Source organism: Panthera leo, chromosome A3 (genome assembly GCF_018350215.1).
Source record: "Panthera leo isolate Ple1 chromosome A3, P.leo_Ple1_pat1.1, whole genome shotgun sequence".
Classification (NCBI taxonomy): Eukaryota; Metazoa; Chordata; class Mammalia; order Carnivora; family Felidae; genus Panthera; species Panthera leo.
In genome coordinates, this window is record NC_056681.1 from 61,280,855 (window position 1) to 61,300,625 (window position 19,771).

General features: G+C 45.3%; 1 protein-coding gene across 10 annotated transcripts in view; it reads right to left on the reverse strand.

Annotated features, from left to right (window-relative positions):
• The window catches only part of INPP4A (inositol polyphosphate-4-phosphatase type I A), a 156,202-nt gene that overhangs the window by 71,321 nt on the left and 65,110 nt on the right, over positions 1–19,771 (reverse strand). For 7 of the 10 annotated variants that reach the window (XR_006200627.1, XM_042932045.1, XM_042932046.1 and 4 more), the window contains exons 2-5: positions 10,984–11,054; positions 9,931–10,139; positions 9,335–9,379; positions 318–436 (exon numbers count right to left, since the gene is read on the reverse strand). Coding sequence is in view for 8 of the 10 variants with exons in the window: in XM_042932045.1 (XP_042787979.1) it covers positions 318–436; positions 9,335–9,379; positions 9,931–10,036 (270 nt within the window). In the remaining 2 variants the exon portion in view is untranslated. Of the gene's footprint in view, positions 1–317; positions 437–7,972; positions 8,105–9,334; positions 9,380–9,930; positions 10,160–10,933; positions 11,055–19,771 lie in introns of those variants that run through there. The other 3 variants (XM_042932042.1, XM_042932041.1, XM_042932047.1) reach the window with 3 other exon arrangements.

Below are 19,771 nucleotides of genomic sequence, written 5' to 3' on the forward strand. Positions count from 1 at the left end.
GTAGCAGCCAAATGAAAATTACAAGGAAGAATGAGCTCTTACCTCTTAAACGGCAATAACCTTATGGGATCGTTGTTCAAGAACAACCAGCCAATAGCAAATCAATAATTATAAATAACTTGGCAAATATAAATGCCAGTCAGATGAATGTGAAGAAAAATGTCAATGTACTGAAAACCCGTGGGGAAGCAGCAACAATTCACATAAACATAATTGTAGCTACAGGTGTTCAGGTCACTCACAGCCCTCCCATGGGGGCTACAAACACCATGCAAGTCCATCGCAGAGCTCCAGGGGACAGGGCTAGCAGCACCCACCTCGATGATCTCCGTCTGTGCATGTTTTGTCCAGAATGCCTGAGGAGGGGTGGTTACACTCACTGCTACAAAACTATTTGGTTTTCGATCTAGCGATGGAGTATGCAACTCACTGCAAGCTACAGAATCAAGATCAGAAAGAAAAGAATCCATTAAAATCAGGCTCCAATTAGTTCTCTGTTCCAAACACACCCAAAGAAACCCCCACCCCCCAAAAAAGTAAATGACACTAAAGTGATGAGACACTTACATTGTCAGTTATCACATGAAGGTGATCTTTTAAACTAGAAGCAATCTCTTTGCATGTGCCCACACCCCACCCCCAATCTCTCAGCCCTATGACAGCAAGGCTGTAACTGTCAGTAGAAAGCTGGGCTGAAGGGGGCTTTCTGTGTCCATGGACTAGAACACAAAGCCAACAACCTCACATGGGGTCTGACTCATAACATGTGACCTTAATAACTAACTGAACCGTTAACTAATTGAGCTAAGCAGCCACACAGTCTATAAAATCAAGACACAGCTACACATGCCTGCATCCTATGACTGGTGGCTAGCCCTGAGCTGTGGTGCCCTACAGGTCTCTGTGTGAATGTATGCTGGAAGTAAATCCAAAATTCTGTGGCAGCATAAACAAAGTTTTGTTATGTTTTGTTTTTATTAAAGAAGTTATTGCTCATTTTATTCTCCTTATAAACCTCATATCAAGTGCAATATTATTATAAATGTTACTTTTTGGAACTAATGGTACCAAATTTATTGTACTAAGCATTTTTAATAGATAAGACTCAGATAATTCTATCACAGAAGGAACCCATAAGAATGATGATCACATTTCACTGAAATGAACATGCTATCTGTGAAATGCACTCTGAAAGAAAAAAGACCCACTGCCATTAGACTATGCCATGCTATTGATTGTAAGATATTTTCTGATTAAAGAGTAAAACATGAAAAAATATACATCATAGAACTGATGAAATACGTGGCCAATCAAACTTCAAAACTGGTCCAAACAACCACCTTTTTTTGAGGAGTAATAAATGCTTCCCAGACCACTTCAAGTCTTTGGTCAATTTCCAGAGATCTAAAGCAATGGACTGTGGCCATTTTTGCCAGTGTTCTCATTGCCTTTATGGAGGAGAGGATCTTTGGAGGTCCCTACACTATGCCATTCCTGCCCTCATCATTTCCATTTTCTAAAATGTTCACTGGCGATTTACAATTTAGAAATTGATTTTTGCTTCTGAAAAATAATTCCGGTTCACTAATTATCTACTTGTATCATCTTCTCATATGACTTTATGAATTTTCATCATTTATTGAATGTAATAAAATACAAAAAGCTTAGGTTTTTAGTTCAGTTAGTTTTGACAATCATATGCACCCATGCAACCATCACCACAACAAGATAGAGAACTTTCCTTCAGACTAGAAATTTCCTCTTCATACTTCCTAGTCAACCAATTCTTCCCCTACCTCTGCAACCAATTTCTGATTTCCATCATTTTTGTCTGTCCTTGAATTTCATATAAATGGGAGGTATTCGAGATTCATCTATATTGTTGTACGTAATCACTCTTATTTTATTTTATTCTATTTTGTTTTTTATTTTATTTTTTTATTTTTTATATTAAACAGAATGTATTGTCAAATTGGTTTCCATACAACACCCAGTGCTCATCCCAACACGTGCCATCCTCAATGCCCATCACCCACCTTCCCCTCTCCCCCACCCCCCATCAACCCTCAGTTTGTTCTTAGCATCCAAGAGTCTCTTATGGTTTGCCTCCCTCCCTCTGTGTAACTTTTTCCCCCCTTCCTCTCCCCCTTGGTCTTCTGTTAAGTTTCTCAGGATCCACATAACAGTGAAAACATATGGTATCTGTCTTTCTCTGCCTGACTTATTTCACTCAGCATAATACCCTCCAGTTCCATCCACGTTGCTACAAATGGTCAGATTTCATTCTTTCTCATTGCCACGCAGTATTCCATTATATATATATAAACCACATCTTCTTTATCCATTCATCAGTTGATGGACATTTAGGCTTTTTCCATAATTTGGCTATTGTTGAAAGTGCTGCTATAAACATTGGGGTATAAGTGCCCCTATGCATCAGCACTCCTGTGTCCCTTGGGTAAATTCCTACCAGTGCTATTGTTGGGTCATAGGGTAGATCTATTTTTAATTTTTTGAGGAACCTCCACACTGTTTTCCAGAGCGGCTGCACTAGTTTGCATTCCCACCAACAGTGCAAGAGGGTTCCCATTTCTCCACATCCTCGCCAGCCATCACTCTCTTATTTTAAATTGATGAGTTAGATTCCATTGTGTGAATGTATTGCATTTATTTAACCATTCTGTTAATGGACATTGAGTTGTTTCTGGTTGTGAACCACTGTAACTAAAGCCACTACAGACATTCCTGTTCATCTCCTTTCGTGGACATAGGCTTTCATTTCTTTTGCTTAAGTACCTAACAGAGACATTTCTAGATTAGAGCAGAGGATATGTTTAACTGTGTAAGAAGCTAAGCTTTTTTTAAAGTAGTTGTACCATTTTACAATCCCGCTAGCAATGTGTGTGAGTTCCAGTTGTTCTGCATCCCCACTAATATTCGGTAGGGTCAGTCTTTATTTCATAGTTATTCTAATGGATGTGCTTTAATCTGCACTTCCATGATGGTTAATGATGCAAGGCATCTTTTCATCATGTGCTTGTTCATTTTTAAAACTTTTGTCAAGAGTCTGCTCAAGTTTTTTGCTCATTTGTAAACTGAATTGTTGACTTTTTTATTGTTGATTTGTATCTTACTCTGGATCTGTCCTTTCTCGGGTGGGTATATGTGTTGTGAATATTTTTCCCCCAAAAGATTGATATCTTACAATTTATTTTCTTAAAGACTTTTGGTTGTTTTCTGTTTTTGTTGTGTTTTTTTTAGACTTTTAATCTTAGGGAGTGGTAGGCAGGAAAAATGTCCCTCCCTCCAAAAAAGTATCCACATCCTAATCCCTGGAACCTGTGAATATATTATGTTATGGGCACCACAGATGTGATTAAGGTCATGGAACCTTGACATGGAGAGATGATTCTGGATCATCTGGGTGGGCTTAACCTAATCACACATGCTCTTAAAAGTAGCAGAGGATGGTGGAAGGGTGAGTCAGAAAGATGTGACTATGGGGAAAAAAGGGCAGGAGAGAGTCAAAGCATGAAAGGCATTCCACCTGCCATTGCTGGCTCTGAAGATGGAAGAAGGGTGCCACAAGCCAAGGAATGTGAGCAGCTTTGATAAAGTGAGAACCAGCCTCAACTGGCTGCTAGCAAAATCACACAAAAAACTGAATTCCACCAAAAACATGAAAAGCAAAGAAACAAATTCTCCCTGGAGCCTCCAGAAAAGAACACTGCCCTGCAGATACCTTGATTTTGGTGTTGTAAGACTCTGAGCAGAGACTCCGCTGAGCCCAGTGGATTTGTGACCTAAGCAAACTGTAACGTAGTATCTTTGTGCTGTTTCAGGTGTTCCATCTCTGGTAATCTGTTCGGCAGCAGCAGCAAACTAAACCACAGAGTTAGTGCTTTCTGCATTCTGCCCCAGAAATCTTTGCCTCCCTGTTGGGAGTGATCCTCTGTTTTCTTCTAAAAGCTTGAACGTTTTATTAATTTTTAAAGTTCTCTTCTATTTCTTCTGCTAGGTCAGACTCAGCAGGAGTCAGGGATTTGACAATTTCACTTGCTCTCTCTCTCCTTTAAGCTACTGTTTAAGACCCTCAAGGCCTGGTTTCTCTGGGCGCGCCCCTTCATCAGGCATGAGTTCTTAACAACCATGTGAAGCTGGAACATTTGGGTCTTTCAAGCACAACTGACAGCGGACAGACTGAGGCATAACAGGTGGCCAAAGCTTGGAAGACTGGTATCAGTTTAAGGGCTGATGGGCCAACTGCCACCTTCAGAACACACCTTCCTCTCTGGCCCCAACCACTCTCTGGCCCCAACCACTAGCCGGCTCAGCTAAGTCTTGCTCAGTGTTTCTGTGAAGCTTTCCCTCAGCAGCCCACAATCACATCTCCTGTCTGTCTCTTACATTGCTTTGGCCTATTTCCACAGAAGCCACGAGTCTGTAGTATATATGCCTTGCCTCTCCAACCAGATCATCTATAATCCCAGCTGAGTAAGTGCTATCAAGGCAAAGCAGTAAAATGTATTTCAAGTACATAGCCTTTGACTCAGCAATTCTGTATCCAAGAGTTTATCCTGAGGAAATAATCAACAAAGCGTTTGAAAGATCTATATACAAGCATGTTCACTGTGGTAGTGTTTACAATGGCAAATTGGAAAGAACCTAAACATCTGACAACAGGAGACTGGTTAAAACAAATATGGCACAGCCATACAACAGAGTTACATAAGCACCCGAAGTGATGGGGCAGATCCCATGTTTGTTTGTGTTTTTTTTTTTTTTAATTTTATTTTTTTATCTTGCGAGAGAGACAGAGAGAGACAGCATGTGACAGGGGAGGGACAGAGAGGGAAGGAGAGACAGAATCTCAAGAAGGCTCTGCACTGTCAGCACAGAGCCTGCAGGGCTCAAACCCACAAACCATGAGATCATGACCTGAGCCGAAACCAAGAGTTGGATGCTTAACTGACTCGGCCACCCAGGTGCCCCAACTCCTGTGTTTATTAAGATGAAAAGATGCCAATGACATTTCTGCTACATGAAAAAAAACATGTTAAGAATACCAGCATGACATTTTTGGAGATAATCCCATCACCTCCACAGGCCAAAAAAAAAAAAAAAAAAAAAAAAAAATCATTAAAACTTCTGTATAGCACTGAGTGGGTGTAAAAAAATATTTCTGGAAGGATCTATACCAAAATGCCAACTGTGATTCTCTCTCTGATAGGGTACTTTTTCCTCTAACATTTTCTGTATTATAGGTTTTAAAATGAGCACTTCCAAATTTTAAACTTTTATTTTTAAGACAAAATATTTGACCATTCAATCATCTGGCTCCTGTTTTCACCTTTTTCTTTCTTTCTTTCTTTCTTTCTTTCTTTCTTTCTTTCTTTCTTTCTTTCTTTCTTTCTTTCTTTCTTTCTTTCTCCTTCCTTCCTTCCTTCCTTCCTTCCTTCCTTCTTCCTTTCAATGTTTATTTATTTTGAGAGAGAGTGCCCATGCTACCAGCACAGAGCCAAACGTGTGACTCAAACCCACGAACCACGAGATCATGACCTGAGTGGAAACCAACAGACACTTAACTGACCGAGCCACCCACATAGCCACCCAGATATGTTAAGTGATTTTTACCACAATTAAAAAAAAAAAAGGTAGGGTGCCTGGGCGGCTCAGTCAGTTAAGCATCCAACTCTTTCTGGATTTCGGTTCAGATCATTATCTCACCGTTTGTGGGATCTCGCCCTGCGTCAGGCTCAGCACAGAGCGTGGAGCCTGCTTTGCATATTTTCTTTCTTTCTTTCTCTCTTTCTCTCTTTCTCTCTCTCAAAAAAAAAAAAAAAAAAAATTGCTTGACATAAAATTCACACTCATCTTTTTAAGCTATTTCTTCCCCCAAGTATGTAATTCAAATGACAACAGTACTGTCCTTGATTTGCCAAATTCAGAAAAATCTTGGTTTCTGTTATAGGGGTGAGGATTTTTACCTCAAATCCATTGACTCTCATTCTCTCTCTACACTCAATCAGTTTACCTTGAGATGTTTTTGTTAAATCCATGTTCTGCATTAATAAAGCTAAGAGAATATTATTCATTATGAGCCAACTGGGATTTCCTTCACTTCTGTCCTGTGCTGGGCCCTGTTTTCTGGATCCCATGTCTTCTTTTTTCTCAATTTATTCCCTCTTTTGGGTAAAACACATCCTCCACTAATTTCCAGAGAAAGGATGTGGGAGAAGTTTATTTGAGAGTCTGCAAAGCTGAAATATATTTCTTTCTACCCTCACATTTGGCTGATAGTCTGCTTGAGAATTCCGGGTCAGAAATATTTTCCCACTCACGTTAAAGGTGCTGCTCCCCCGTCCTCAAATTTCCAGTGCCACTGAGAATCCCCTCCACACTAGTTTGACCCCTGATCCTTGGATATGACCTGTTTTGTTCTCCACCACACCGCCCCCCCCCCCCCCCACCTCTCTGGAAGTTTTGGGATCTTCATTTTATTCCCAGTGCTTGGAAACTTCCCCAGGATGTGCCTTGTTATGGGTTTTTTCCAATCATTATGCTGGGCCTTAGCAGGCATTTTTAACCTAGAACCACACTCTTCAGTTATGAGAGACTTCTTGTATTATTTCTCGTTAATTTCCTCCCTTCTATTCTTTTCTCTCCCATAAATGTTAGGTCTCCTGAATTTGCTAATTTCCCATTTCAATTTCTCTCCCATTGTCTATTTTGCTTTAAAATGTTTACTTTTTGGGATAATTCCTTGAATATCTTTGAATGTTTATTGAATTCTTAAAGTTTTCTTTAAATCATATTTTAACTTTCTAAGGTTGCCCTTGTTCTTCAATTTTTTTTTCTTTACAATATCCTGTTTTATTTTATGGGTATGCCATATTCTCTTGAGGGTATAAATTATATACCCAAGAAGATGTTTTCTTCCACTTTCTTCAATATCTGTATTTCTTCCAGGTTCTATTTTTTCTTGCTTCCTCTTCCATGTGTGGGCCTTCCACAAAGCCCTTCAAACTTTAACCATTCTTGCATTTTGTTTTAAATCAACTTTGCGGTATAATTTATATATAAAATGTGCCTATTTTAAGAGGAGAGCTCAATGAGTTTGGATAAGCATAGACATCTATATAACCACCACAGTCAAGATACAGTACATTTCCATCACCCCAAAGAGTTCCCAGTCCCCTTTCCAGGCAGCCCTCACCAGCACTCCTGGACAACCAATCATTGATCTGTCTTCTATCACTGTGGATTGGTCTTCCTGAGTTACACACAAACATAATCCTATAGCATACAGCCTTTTGAGTATGGCTTCTTTCATTCTGCACAAGGCTTTTGAGATTCATCTATGTGTGTATCAGTACTTCATTCCTTTTCCTTGCTGAGTGGTAATCCATTGTATGGATGTATCATAGTTAATTCTGCTGATGGATATGTGGGTTGTTTCCAGTGTTGGCTATTATGGATAAAGCTGAAATCAGCATGCATGTACCAATCTTTATATGCACAAAAGAATGTCCGTTTGTCTTTAAGAATAAGGTATCAAAAAGCTGAGTATGAGAGTGAGCTGAGTGGCTGGCGAGCCTACTTTTGGTTGGGGTCCAGAAAGCTGGCATCTGTCTCTTTGCAGGGAGTGGGAGTTTCCTTTTTCCAGAGTGAAAGCCTCCTGCCTGGAGGAATAAGCCTGGTAGAAGTAGGATAAGAGGAAGAAGGCTGGAGAGGGCGAGGTAGGGGTTGTTATTCAGTAGACTTCTGGCCCTTCACCATGCTTTCCTCCGTGCTAATGGACCTCAGCCCAGAGCCTCTCTGCCTCCCAAGTTTCTCATGAGAATAACCACCAGTCCCTGCAGGGCTGCGTGTGGTGGGAACCTGAACCCCCAACTCTTCCTTATACAAGCTTTCCAATAAGCCCTTGCTTTTGTCTCGGAGCTCCCCAGTATCTCTCAGACAAATCCAGCACCTTCACAGACATGCAGGTGTGACCACGTTCCTCTCCGCCTGTTCCCTCCTCCTCACAGGTTACAGTCTGGGGGTTCCAAAGATGTCTCACTGCACAGAGTGTTTCTGTGGCTTATTCTTCCTGATGTCTGTGCTGATTTAAGATAAGGGGGTGGAAATAAGTTCACTGTTCCCTTGTGAAAGTGGAAGTCCTTGGGTTAGTATTATAATTTGTGAAGAGCAATAAAGCTCTAGGTTGGGGGCAGGCAGTTGTGGGAATCCCAGCAGGGTTAAAGACTGCTTCCCCTACCCTCCTGTTCCCAGTTCACAATGCAGGACTCACTCTCACTGCAGAACTAGCCACTAAGTCAGGGTTGGGAAACCCTCTGAACTTGTTTAAGGACATTCAATCTGAAATGGCGATGTTTTCAAAGTTTAGTATTAATTTGATAATAACGCCCTTACATTTTTATGGAGCTTGCCATTAGTCAAAGACATTGGTCTGATTTTGCTGTTTTAACCACCATGATCTTCTTTATCTCTCAAACGGTAACACCCCTTATTATAGCACATGAGAAAACTGGTCAGGCAAGGTCAAGGCCATGTGGTTAGTGTGTGGCACAGTCCGGACTAGAATCCAGGTCATCTGGCTCTCGAGGAGGTATTTCCTTTATGTCCCACTACCTCCCGGACACCGTTGCCAGGCCAGGGACCAATGCTGAGCACTGCCCAGGGGACAAGGGAAGGGGAGAAGGACACAGGAGTGTGTCAGGCTATGAAGGAGAACCATCTGTAGGTGACCCCACCACACTGTCCGATCTTCTGGGTAAGCCACAGTAATACCTTACTTTCCTGATCCCAGAGCCAGGACATACTACTAGAGTTTTATAGGATAATCTTAGGGCATTCAGGACAGTTTTTAGGACATTCTGATGCTGCCCAAGAGGGAAAGCACTAGGTATCATTGCCTCCACCGACAGAGTAGGGAACCAAGGGCCAGATGGCTAAAATCAACTGCACAGGGCTGTATGGTCAGGACTGGCAACGCCCGCCCCGAGCCAGCTTTCCCACCCCGAGCCAGCTTTCCCACCTCGTGGGCACATCCCTAGGAAGGCTGTCCTCGAAGCTCTGGGGGGCTCACCTCCCGCCCCTGCCCTTCCCCCACCCCCACTGCCAGCCTGGAGGGAACATGTGCTGAGGAGGCTGAAATCTGCAGGCTCCAGGCTCCCTCCACCCACAGGACATTCACACCTGCCCGGTGGCTTCATCTTAGAGACACTTCAGTAGCAGCAAGTGCTCTGACACAAATCTGAGCCAGGGTCGTGTTTCTGTTTTTAAGCAACGTATATTGCAAAGCAAACGAAAAATGCAAAAAGATACCTACCTAAGCTGAATTCTAAAATGGGCTCATCTGGATCTTGGATATTTCCTGAATAAAAAGGAAATGACGGGAAAAAAATCATGCTTAATAAACTTTTCCTTGCATTTAGATTTTATTCAAAAGAGTCAACATTCTACATTTCCCCCCCCTCAGAAACTATTATATGAGATAGGTTTTTAATTTTCTAAACATTTCACTTCTGAGATTCCTAAGAAGTCTCAAACTCCAAGACCAAACCCCCCTCCTATTAAGCTCTGCAAAGCCACAACAAGGAGGGCTTTGATCATGGCCTGGGCACTTGCCAGACAGACACCGTGGACATTCCCATATCATCTACTGGCAAATGAGCCCTGGAGGTGCCCACTCAAGCTGGAAAACTGACGGCGGTCCAATTCCAATGGAAGTGGTTCCCAGGAAGAGGGCTGACTTCCCCCTCCCTTACGCCCTGATTCAACCAAAAGCTTGCCCTCCAGCCACCTGGAGTGGGCAGTCACTGGGGGCTCATTCTGGCTGTCCACAGGGTACCCCAGGAGGCAGGCATACAGGGTGTGTGCCACGACCTTGCACCAGGAACCTGGCGCAGGCCCTGTGAGACTCACCTGCCAGAGAGAGGCCCAGCATGTCAGCTGCCACATCAATGGTAGAAGCCCGCTGCATCGCACGGGCCCTGGCACCATGGCGAGGGCTGTGCTCTCTTGCTGTCATGATGTCATTGGTGATGATGTGTTTCCTGTTCCTGGGTCAGACCACGCCTGATTCCCCGGGACACGCTGTCACCAAGCCCTAATCCCCTAAGGTGGCAGTAGTCCTGAGAAAAAGGCACCGACACTGGTAAGAAACATAGGGATGGTGACTGAGAGACTGTGCTCTCATGGACAGTATAAATGCCTCACACAGGCAAGGGAGGAGCCAGGGGTGGAGAGTCTGATGACCTAGGCCCCTTCGAGTGCTTCCCCTGCACTCCCCAACACTCATACACCAACACATATGCTCATGGGATCCCATAAGGAAATCATGTTCTCTTCAACAAAGACATACCACAGTAACTGTTGGTTTAGATACAATCATGAAAGATGGCTTTTGAAATGTTCTTGTTTTACTATGCTTTTCTGTTGACAAGTCTCATAGAATCTTTAACATAAAACCAATTCACCTCTGTCAGAAGGATAGGAGATGCATGAAGGGTCTGCCACCCACTGGCATGGTGAAACCCTGGAGAGACAAAGGCACGTCTCCAGCCTGCTCTCTTTCTTTCCACAGCTACAGGAACTTCACAGGTCTCCTGGTCTTAGAAAACATGTGCATGTAATCTATACTTAACTAAAGTGGATAGTGCTGTGCTATGGATATGGAAACTTCTGGGCAAAGTGCCACCACAGGCTGAATCAGAGGGATACCCCGGCATGGCACAGAACATACATTTGCTCTAAGAAGTGGGTTAAGCAGCAAGAAGTGAGTTTCACGTTTTTCCAGCCCATGTATATGCTACAATTCCTGTTGTCTCCAGAAGGAACCAACCTCTCTTGTTTAAAACACCTCTCTCAAAGCTCTCCGTGTATCCAGACACTCTTGTCTTCTCAAAGTATGTCAACACCTGTGTACCTGAAGGCCTGTGTTCTCGCTCTTGAGTTAATATTCAGCCAGCAACTTACTGGACATGTTTGTTCTTGGGCCAGTTGAGACACGTGGCATTTCTTCATAGAAGCACATCCAAATCCATCATCTAAAAATGGAAAATTATTAACTTAACAAGTGGCCAAACATGAAGTTCTCGAGAATGCATATTAATAGACGCTTATGTTATAATCTTAATGCCTAGAGATATGGGGAAGCCAAGAGTTACTACATGTTCCTGTGAGCTCCACACAACCATCTAACTTTTTGGCTCAAAAGCAAAGGTCTTGCTCAAGCCCAAAAGAATGAGAAACAGAAATGCACATTCCTATCCCCATCCAGGGGTGATCCAGGGGAACATGGACCAGCCCTAAAGCACCCACTGTGTGGCTGAGGGAAAATGCAGAGATAAGAATCTGAGTCTTCAGTAGTCCTGCTCACAAATGTCAGCTCAAGGGAGAAGTTGCTGGGCCCCTCTGAGGCTTTGCTTTCTGGTGTCTACAATGAGGCTAGTTGTACCCATCTCACAGGGCTGCAGCGGGAGCCAAATGTGCAAAAACAGAAGAGGGCTCTGCCCTGCTGTGGCTGCCTGGCCCTTGGGTGCCTTTCTGTGGAGAAGAGAACAAGCCAGGCTCCAAGTCAGTCCCGGGGGCCCAGCACATGAGCTATCTGAAAGGGCCAACATCCGGGGTATAGATGACAGGCAGTGTGCTTGGCACTCAGGCAAACTCAGTTTCCCTTGAAGACTGGGCTCCTCCTACCCCTCCCACTGGAGCACCTGGGGACCTTTAGTCCGGGCATCTCGGCAGACATGGCAATGGCTCAGGTGGGGAGTCACAGTAAAAGTCTCCAAGGGGAAGACTGACGAGTTTGCTGACATCAAGAGGTATACAAAGTCAAAATATGGAATGAAAATGATAAAGACAGGGAAAGTACTTGCAGTACTAATATCTATAGTTTATAGTAATGCTTGTACAAATTAACAACAACAAAAAACCTCACTAAGAATGCAAGTGGCAAAGGTATGAATACATAGAAGAGGAATACACACGGTAAACGTTTTGGAGAAGTGACCAAACTCATTCATAATAATTTTTTTAATGTTTATTTACTTTGGGAGAAAGAGAGAGAGAGAGAGAGAGAGAGAGAGAGAGAGGCGCAGACACAGAATCCAAAGCAGGCTCCAGGGTCTGAGCTGTCAGCACAGAGCCCGAAGCAGGGCTTGAGCCCACAGAGCAAGAGATCATGACCTGAGCCAAAGTCAGAGGCCCAACCGACTGAGCCACCCAGGCACCCTGCCCTCATTATTAATAATTAAAGCAACGCTAAATATTCCTATATTCACCTAAAATTGTCTTTCAAAAGAGGTTTGTCTCTTCTCATGAGAATATGCTTTGTTGGCAGACCTAGGGGAAACTCTGTAAGGCTCTTCTATATTGCTGATAACATTTTAAAGTCATACAAGCATTTCAGAAAGCAATGCGAAATTATTTACCAATATATTTATAAACAAAAACAAAATTCTTGCCAACAGTCCAAAGACGCTTATTGTAGCATTACTTATAATGACAAACACTGGAACCAATCAAAATGCCCAGCTACAAGTACATTCTGGAACACCTATAAGATGCATTACTATATGGCTGTTAAAATGATCATGACAAAGTTCATGAACATATGAAAATTTCTTTAACTTCATTAGTCATCAGGAAAACACTAATTATAGACATGAGATACCTCTGCACACTCATTAGAATAGCTAAAATGGAAAAAAAAAGACAATACCGAGTATCGGTGATGATGTGATATAAATGGAACCCTGATACACTGCTAGCAGAGGGTAAAATGGTGCAGCCGTGCTGTAAAACTGTCAGTGTCTACTCAAGCTGAACATATACCTACACCGTGACCTAGTATGTAACTCAGAGTGGAATTGCTAAGAGAAATGCATATTTATGTTCACCAAAAAAAAAAAAAAAAAAGGTAGAACATTTAGAGCATAATATTCATAATAGTCAAACACTAGCAACAACTCAAGTGTCCATCAGCTATAGAATAAACAAAACAATACAGATGCTTTTAGAAACGATGTCAAGGGGGAAAGCCAGTCAGACGAAAAGCATAACTAGGCAATTCTATTTCTATAAAGTTCAAGCACAGGCCAAATGAGCCTGTGGTATTAGAAGTCAAGACAGTGGTATCTTTGAGGGGCAAGTACTGACTGGGGAGGGCATGTGGGGCATGAGAAGGCTTGTGGTCTCTTGTTTTGGGTGCTGGTTCTAAGAATTTACTGTGTGAAAATTCAATGAGCTGTAAATGAATGATTCTTCTACTTCAATAAAGAGTTTAATTATTTTAATGACTATAATAAAGACAACATAGCATGAAAAAATGTTTATGTCAGCTCTGCAACATGTGTGCTTTTAATGAAATATTCTACCTGTGCTCTGGTCACAGCCATTTAAAAAGACAAGACACAGACGGAGACCACGTGGAGAAGAGGGTGTGGGACCACAGGGAGCCGGTCCCTTTCTTAGCTTAAGGTCATCCTCTTGCATCACTGAAAGTTGCATCCCATGCTGTCCAGAGGCAAAAGTGGCACCCTGGGTGTGAAGCAGCTTGAGGAAGGAGCTCTTCTTTCTTGAACTTCTTCCCAGTGTATCTCCAGCATTCCACTGCCCTGCCTGGATGTCCTGCTCAGCTTGTAGTGAGGCTGCAGTCACCCCCCTTCACGTGGGACAGTACAGATATGCCTCCTGACAGAAGGCAACAACTGTACCCTGACAACCTGCCAGCCCTCCCCTCCCCCTCCCTTATCCCCTTCCTCTTGCCCTTGCAAGGCCCCTTCACCTAAGGAGGGTGGGGGATATTACAGGCATCATGGGGTCCTGGGGATAGAAATTCTTAAAGGGGAACATCTACAGACTAATTTTACACTTGATAGGGTTCACAGACCAGAGAAGTTTTGAGTCAAGAGAGCCTCAGAAGCCACTTCATGGTTATTTGGGGCATTTAATTAGGATCTGCAATTTAAGTCATCAAGACACAGAACACAGAGCTGATCTGCACAGCTGAACTCGATTTTCCTTATTAGTCTCATTAATTTAAAGTAATTCGCCAAGGATTCTTATATTCCCAAGGTCCCTGGCTTTCCTCCTGGCCCCATTTGAAGACCGGAGCTCATTAGGAAGAAAAACTGCACTAACATCAAAGAGGATGGATAGAGCGTGGGAGTTGTTCCGGGGACTGGAATTTTTTTTCTTGGGGGCAAGAAGAAAGAAAGAAGCAATAACTCATGAAACTGCCTCCTCTCCTCACTCTGTGAGAGACGTGTCATCCTTTCTGACAACAGGACACAGGTCATCAACTCAACAGCAAACCCAATAATGTCCCTTCCACCAGGGGGGCAGGAGAATGGTGGTAGAGGGAGCATAAGCAAGACAGGAGGCTTGTGGTCGTTCATACAGGTCCATGGGATTTGTGACCAATGGCAGTGACTGTCACAAGCTTCTCAGGAAGCCAGTCTAAGGTCTGCCTGCCTTCCTCCTCCACAGAACAAGGGCTCCCAGGCCTGGAAAGGGTTCTGGTGGCCCCTCTAGGCCTCAGTAACCTCTCGGGGCTGCAGAGCTGGAGCTGAGTAAGGAGGACTGGCCACAAAACTCCATTTTCATCTGTCTTATATGATGGGGGTTCTTCTGAGAACAGTCTTAAAAAGGACTTCTATGGATGACGTCACAGAAGTCCAGACGAGGTAACTTTCTCAAGGTCACACAGAGCTAAAGGATGAACTATCAGAATCAACCCAAGGCAAAAGCCCAAATACAAGTAGAGGCGCTCTCCCTGCCCAGCCCACTCTATTGCTGTCACTGTGGGCAGGAAATAGGCTCCTAGCAAACCTTCTCCAGGCCTCTGCTCTCCAAACACAGGCAGCACAGGAGAGAAAGTCAGATGAAAGGCTTGCGTGAGTCAGAGCATGAATCAGCAGCCCCTGGGGAGGAGGCTACTTCAGGAGGCAGAAAGAGGCAGAGTTTTCTGTCAAAACCCCTAATCCAGGACAGCCACAATCACTGATCAATGAAGTGTCACACTGCTCACTGGCAAATCACTACTAATAACAACCTGAGAGCAACAGCTGCCGCCTTCCGCACAAAGCCCCTCAGGCAGACAGTGCCCAGCAGCCGACGACCTTGCCTCAGTCTCCCTAACACAGCTAACCAGTCTGTACCTCAAGATAACGTACTTCCTGGTGTGACCATGGGATGAGCAGTGGGGCACCCTGTGTCTCATGAATGCCAGACTTAAACTCTTGGTTTCTTCCATATCATCCTGGGTACCTCATTCAAGCCTAAACATAGACCACGGGCCTAACGAACCCCTACTGAGTAAACAAACTGTCAGCTTCTGTGGCAGACTGGCCCTGCTCACCAGGTACATTCGTCCCAGGTACACTGACAGGTGACCCTCTCCAGCACCCTTCCAGTTTGGTGCAGCTGTGTGAGAGTGCAGAGGGATGCACACCAGCTGAGATAAAGGTGAGAAAGCCGCTCATGGGATTCTCCAAGTCTCCCTTCCCCCCAGATTCCCAGCTGGATGCAGGGGGATTGAGTGAATAATTCCAAGGCCCCAGGGTAAGGGAGTGACTCTGTGGAAAGAAACTAGGTCCCTGAGACCAGGAAGAGCAGAGGCCCCGCCTCCCACCGACGATCTACACTGAGCTTACCCTGAGTAAGACCCTTGGTTGTGTGAAGCCACGGAGATTTGGGAGGTGGTTGTTACAACAGCTAACATTAGTTACTGTGACTAAAGTATGGCACATACCAGGCACCCAAGAAATGGTTATGATGAAAACAGAACTCAAAGCCTCCAGTTAACACTTACCACACAATGCTTTGTTCTCTAAATGAGGTATGCCCAGTTCATGAGCAAAGAGCCCACAGGTGGCTGGGAGACTACCACAGGGGTCAAGAAATGAAAGCACAGAGAAGTAAAAAACCCACTTTAGCAGATAATCAACGAGGCAAGTCTTTTTTTGTCCCCTCTCTAATTGCAAGTCAGGCTTAAGGCATGCTGATAGCTCTCCTGCCCTCCCCCACCCCCAAAATCACCTGGCTAGCCCTGGACTTCATCATCCCAAACACACACTATGATGGAAGCTGGCATTAATGTTGAGAAAGCAAGTTCTCTGATATGATCCTAGAGCTGCTAATCCAACCAGGAGAGAAAAAGAGACCCATCTCTCCCACTGGACACCCAAGATCAGCCTATTCCCAACAGTCCTCTGGAGCCAACTGGGAATTGAGGCTACCCAGGGCTCTATCCAGAGCTGGTCTACATCCAACAGGGCCTTGGAGCCCTTGGGGCTTCAGGACCACTAATTCCTTCAATTCCAGAAAATAAGAGAATGACAACAGCATGGGTGCAAATACCACAACATGGGCATAAACCTCAGGTGGGCACAGGGTAGGTGGGGTGCAGATGCCCATGACAAAAACTGAATGGGCCAGAGCCATGGTGGCTATGGTAACAGGCATGGGCAAGGCCAACACAAAGGAATAGGAGCAGTGTCTCCAGAACAGACAAGGGCAAGGGTGACCAGCGACTTGGAGGCCCCCCTCCCGGGAAAAGGCAGCACTGGTGTGTGAGGCTCACTGCACCTAGTGTCAAAACAGCTCATATTCTGTCTCCAGGTTTCCAACCAGGTCAGTCACCAGCAAGGGAAGATTCGGCATATGAGCAAGGACCAGGAAGGCCTGGCTTCCAGAACAGCAGCCAAAGGAAGCAGAAAATTCCTCTGGCTTATACTTGGAATGAATGAATGAATGAATGTGTGCCTCTATATGACATCCCAGAAATTTAAGTGCAATGAATCAAGTTTTGGTGCACAGAAAATTACAGAATGGTTGTCAACCAAGGAATGGGCCACTGGGGTAGGGAGATGTACTAAAGACTTAAATAACACAAACTTGAGCAGGCTGCCTAGAAAGGCTAAAAAAGAGGGTGTTGAATGGTGGAGACAAAGACCAGGTGATGTAGGGGTTGTAGGTAGGGGGTTCAGGTGGGATGAGCCATTGTAAGCACAGCAGAGGGACAGGGTCTGGGAGGCAGGGGCAGGCCAAGCTGGAACTTAGCAGTAAGGGTTCCTTGGTTTTAATTTGCCCATTTAAGGGACTTCTTAACCCACTGAATGTTCCACCCCCTCTGTGCCCCCCCCCCACCCTAAAACGCAAGAGAATCATGGAAGCTAGCAGATCTTTCATCTTTTTCTCTTTCAAACAAGTTGCCTAGGAAAGATCTTAATCTTTTAAACAAAGTCAAATATGCCTCCTTACCATAAAAAGCAAGGAATGCTGCCTGCCTCCAAGACTCAGGTATTAACAGGGCAGGAAATGCCAGACACCCCAGGCACAAAGACAAGGGTAGAGGGCAGGGAGCCTTAGTCTCTTCCCTCCTGTGCCCTGGCCCCAAGCCCAGCAGGCCCCGGACACCCTGGTCCACAGAGGGCTCTCAACACCTTCCCTCCGGTGTCCTAGACCCTTGGATCAAACTGCAGAGGCCCTGAGCTGGGTGCAAGAGGCTGGGCACTTGATCAATTAGGATCACTCCTCTCCAGGGGGCTGGGCAAGAGCTACTGAGCTTCCCTAAGCCTCAGTTTCACAATCTGTAAAACAGCAGTAACAACACCCACCTCACCAGGACACACTGAGGAGCAAGCACATACATAGAGACATGTAAAATACCCACACAGAGCCTGTGCAGAGACTCGAATCAGATAGAAGAGTTTCTCTCCTTGGCTCTACCTAACCTCTCATGTGTCTAGTCCTGAGCTGCAGTTTTACTGGGGCCATCTATGAGCCTGGAAGGCCTTTCCTTCCCTCCAGCTAAGTCTACCAACATTTTTACCCAACTCTCCAGCCGTCTGAACTTCAACCAGAATTCTTCACTCAGGTCCATGGCACTCTGCCCGTGCTTCAGTTTATAGTGACTGTGTTTTCTAAACCCAACATTTAGGCCCAAAGGTTGCTATTGGGGAGGGACAGGTGAATGGAGTACCATTCTGTAGGCTGTCAGCCACTGGGAGCAAGGTCACCTGCACAAGGCATCTTCTATGGGCCTCAGTTTTTTCATTTGTAAAATGAGGAGACTGCCAGGTGTAAGGAATCCATGGTCCGAGCCCACCCCAGACCCCCAGGGAAGAGAAGTGGCTGCTCTGTGCCCCCGAGGCTGGACATCCATTAGGATCCTGTTCTGAGAGGCAGCAACCACAGCCTTCCTACTATGGAGCCCTGCTTCCTCCTTCCTCTTCTGGGCCAAGGACCCAGCTCTCTCCTACTTCTCACTCCCCACGCTACACAGGGCCTTGGACCCAGGAGAGGGGTTCACTGTGAGTACACCTCCTACATGAAGAAGACCGCCAAACCAGCGAGTATGCTGCAAGAGCTGTCCAGGGCAGCCAGCGATGAAATGCAGGCAACAAACGCCTCGGAAAGTGAGGCACAGAGAAGAAGGTTTGCGCTGCAGCTGGTGTATCTTCTCACCTGCAGACACAAACAACCCCACTCAGGGCCCCACTGGGCCTGCGCTCCGCAATCTTTTATCTGCAGCTTCCCACTTCCCCAATCCCTGTTCTCTGCTGGTGACACTGAACAGGCAGCAGTGGCCATGGGTTCACCCCAGCTAATTAACTAGCCTGCCTCATCCACTTAATGAATATGGTAGCTGATATAACACAATGCCTTAACCCAGATTCAAAAGCACATCTCCGACTCCAACAGGAAGAGTCAGTCACCGTGCATATTCCCCTAAACAACAGCAGGGGCTAGAGCCCAGGAGCAGGACAAGCCCAGACTGTTCCAGCTCCCCTCCAGCCCTCCAGTTTTCCCACCTCAGTCAATGGCAGCTCCATCTCTCCACTTGCTCCAGCCAAGAAACAAAGTCAGTGCAGACTCCTGAACAACGCTCTCACAGCCCACACCCAATGCATGGGTGATCCTCCCGCTCTATCCAGACTTCTGCCTGCCTCAGCACCCCTGCCCCACTGCCCTGGCTTCTCTGACAGTTACTCTGAAGCCCCCAGTCTGTCTTTAGACAGCACTGGCGAGGCTGTGAACCCCTCCACCAGCATCTTCATCTGGCTCCCACCTGGCTTCCTTGCTGTTGAGACCTCCCTGGCTGCCCACCCTCCTTGAGGCTGCGCTTCCATGGAAGACATTGGAAGGCAGTTCCCTCACCCCTGGTATGTCCTTCCTAAAAACGAGCCTCTCCAGGAGGTCTTTGGGACAGCCTGGTTTAAAGCTGACTTGTGGCTCATCTATAAGCCATGACCTTTGGGGGATTTTCCGTAAGAACTAGCCTGAAAATAAATCACCCTGCAAAAGTGTTTAGAAGTGCGTGTGCTGAGCAACACAGGTGCAAACCCTGGGTCTGGGGGCTCACATCAGGGAGATGAGAGAGACATGTTAACAATAACCAAGTGCTGGGTGGGGGCAGCGGCAGCAGCAGCGGTGGGATGGGGGGGGGGGGGTGCCGCTGGCTATCTCTGCTGTACCGAACCCTCCACACCCCACACTTCTTAAGCCCCTCTTCTTAAGCATCTACTTTCTTTGCTTCTACATCTCATGCTGTTTCTTCTCTATAAACTGACAATCTCTTCAACAACAGTGAGGGTCTCTCACGGACTAGGCCTTAGGGATACAAACATGAACACGTGGACTTGGTCAGCAAATGCACGACAGGAATTGCAACAGAAACATGAATGGGGGACAATCTGAGGGCCACAATGGTGCCGGTGAAACCTCTTCCCAGACCTTCCTTTGTGTGAAGGGCTGG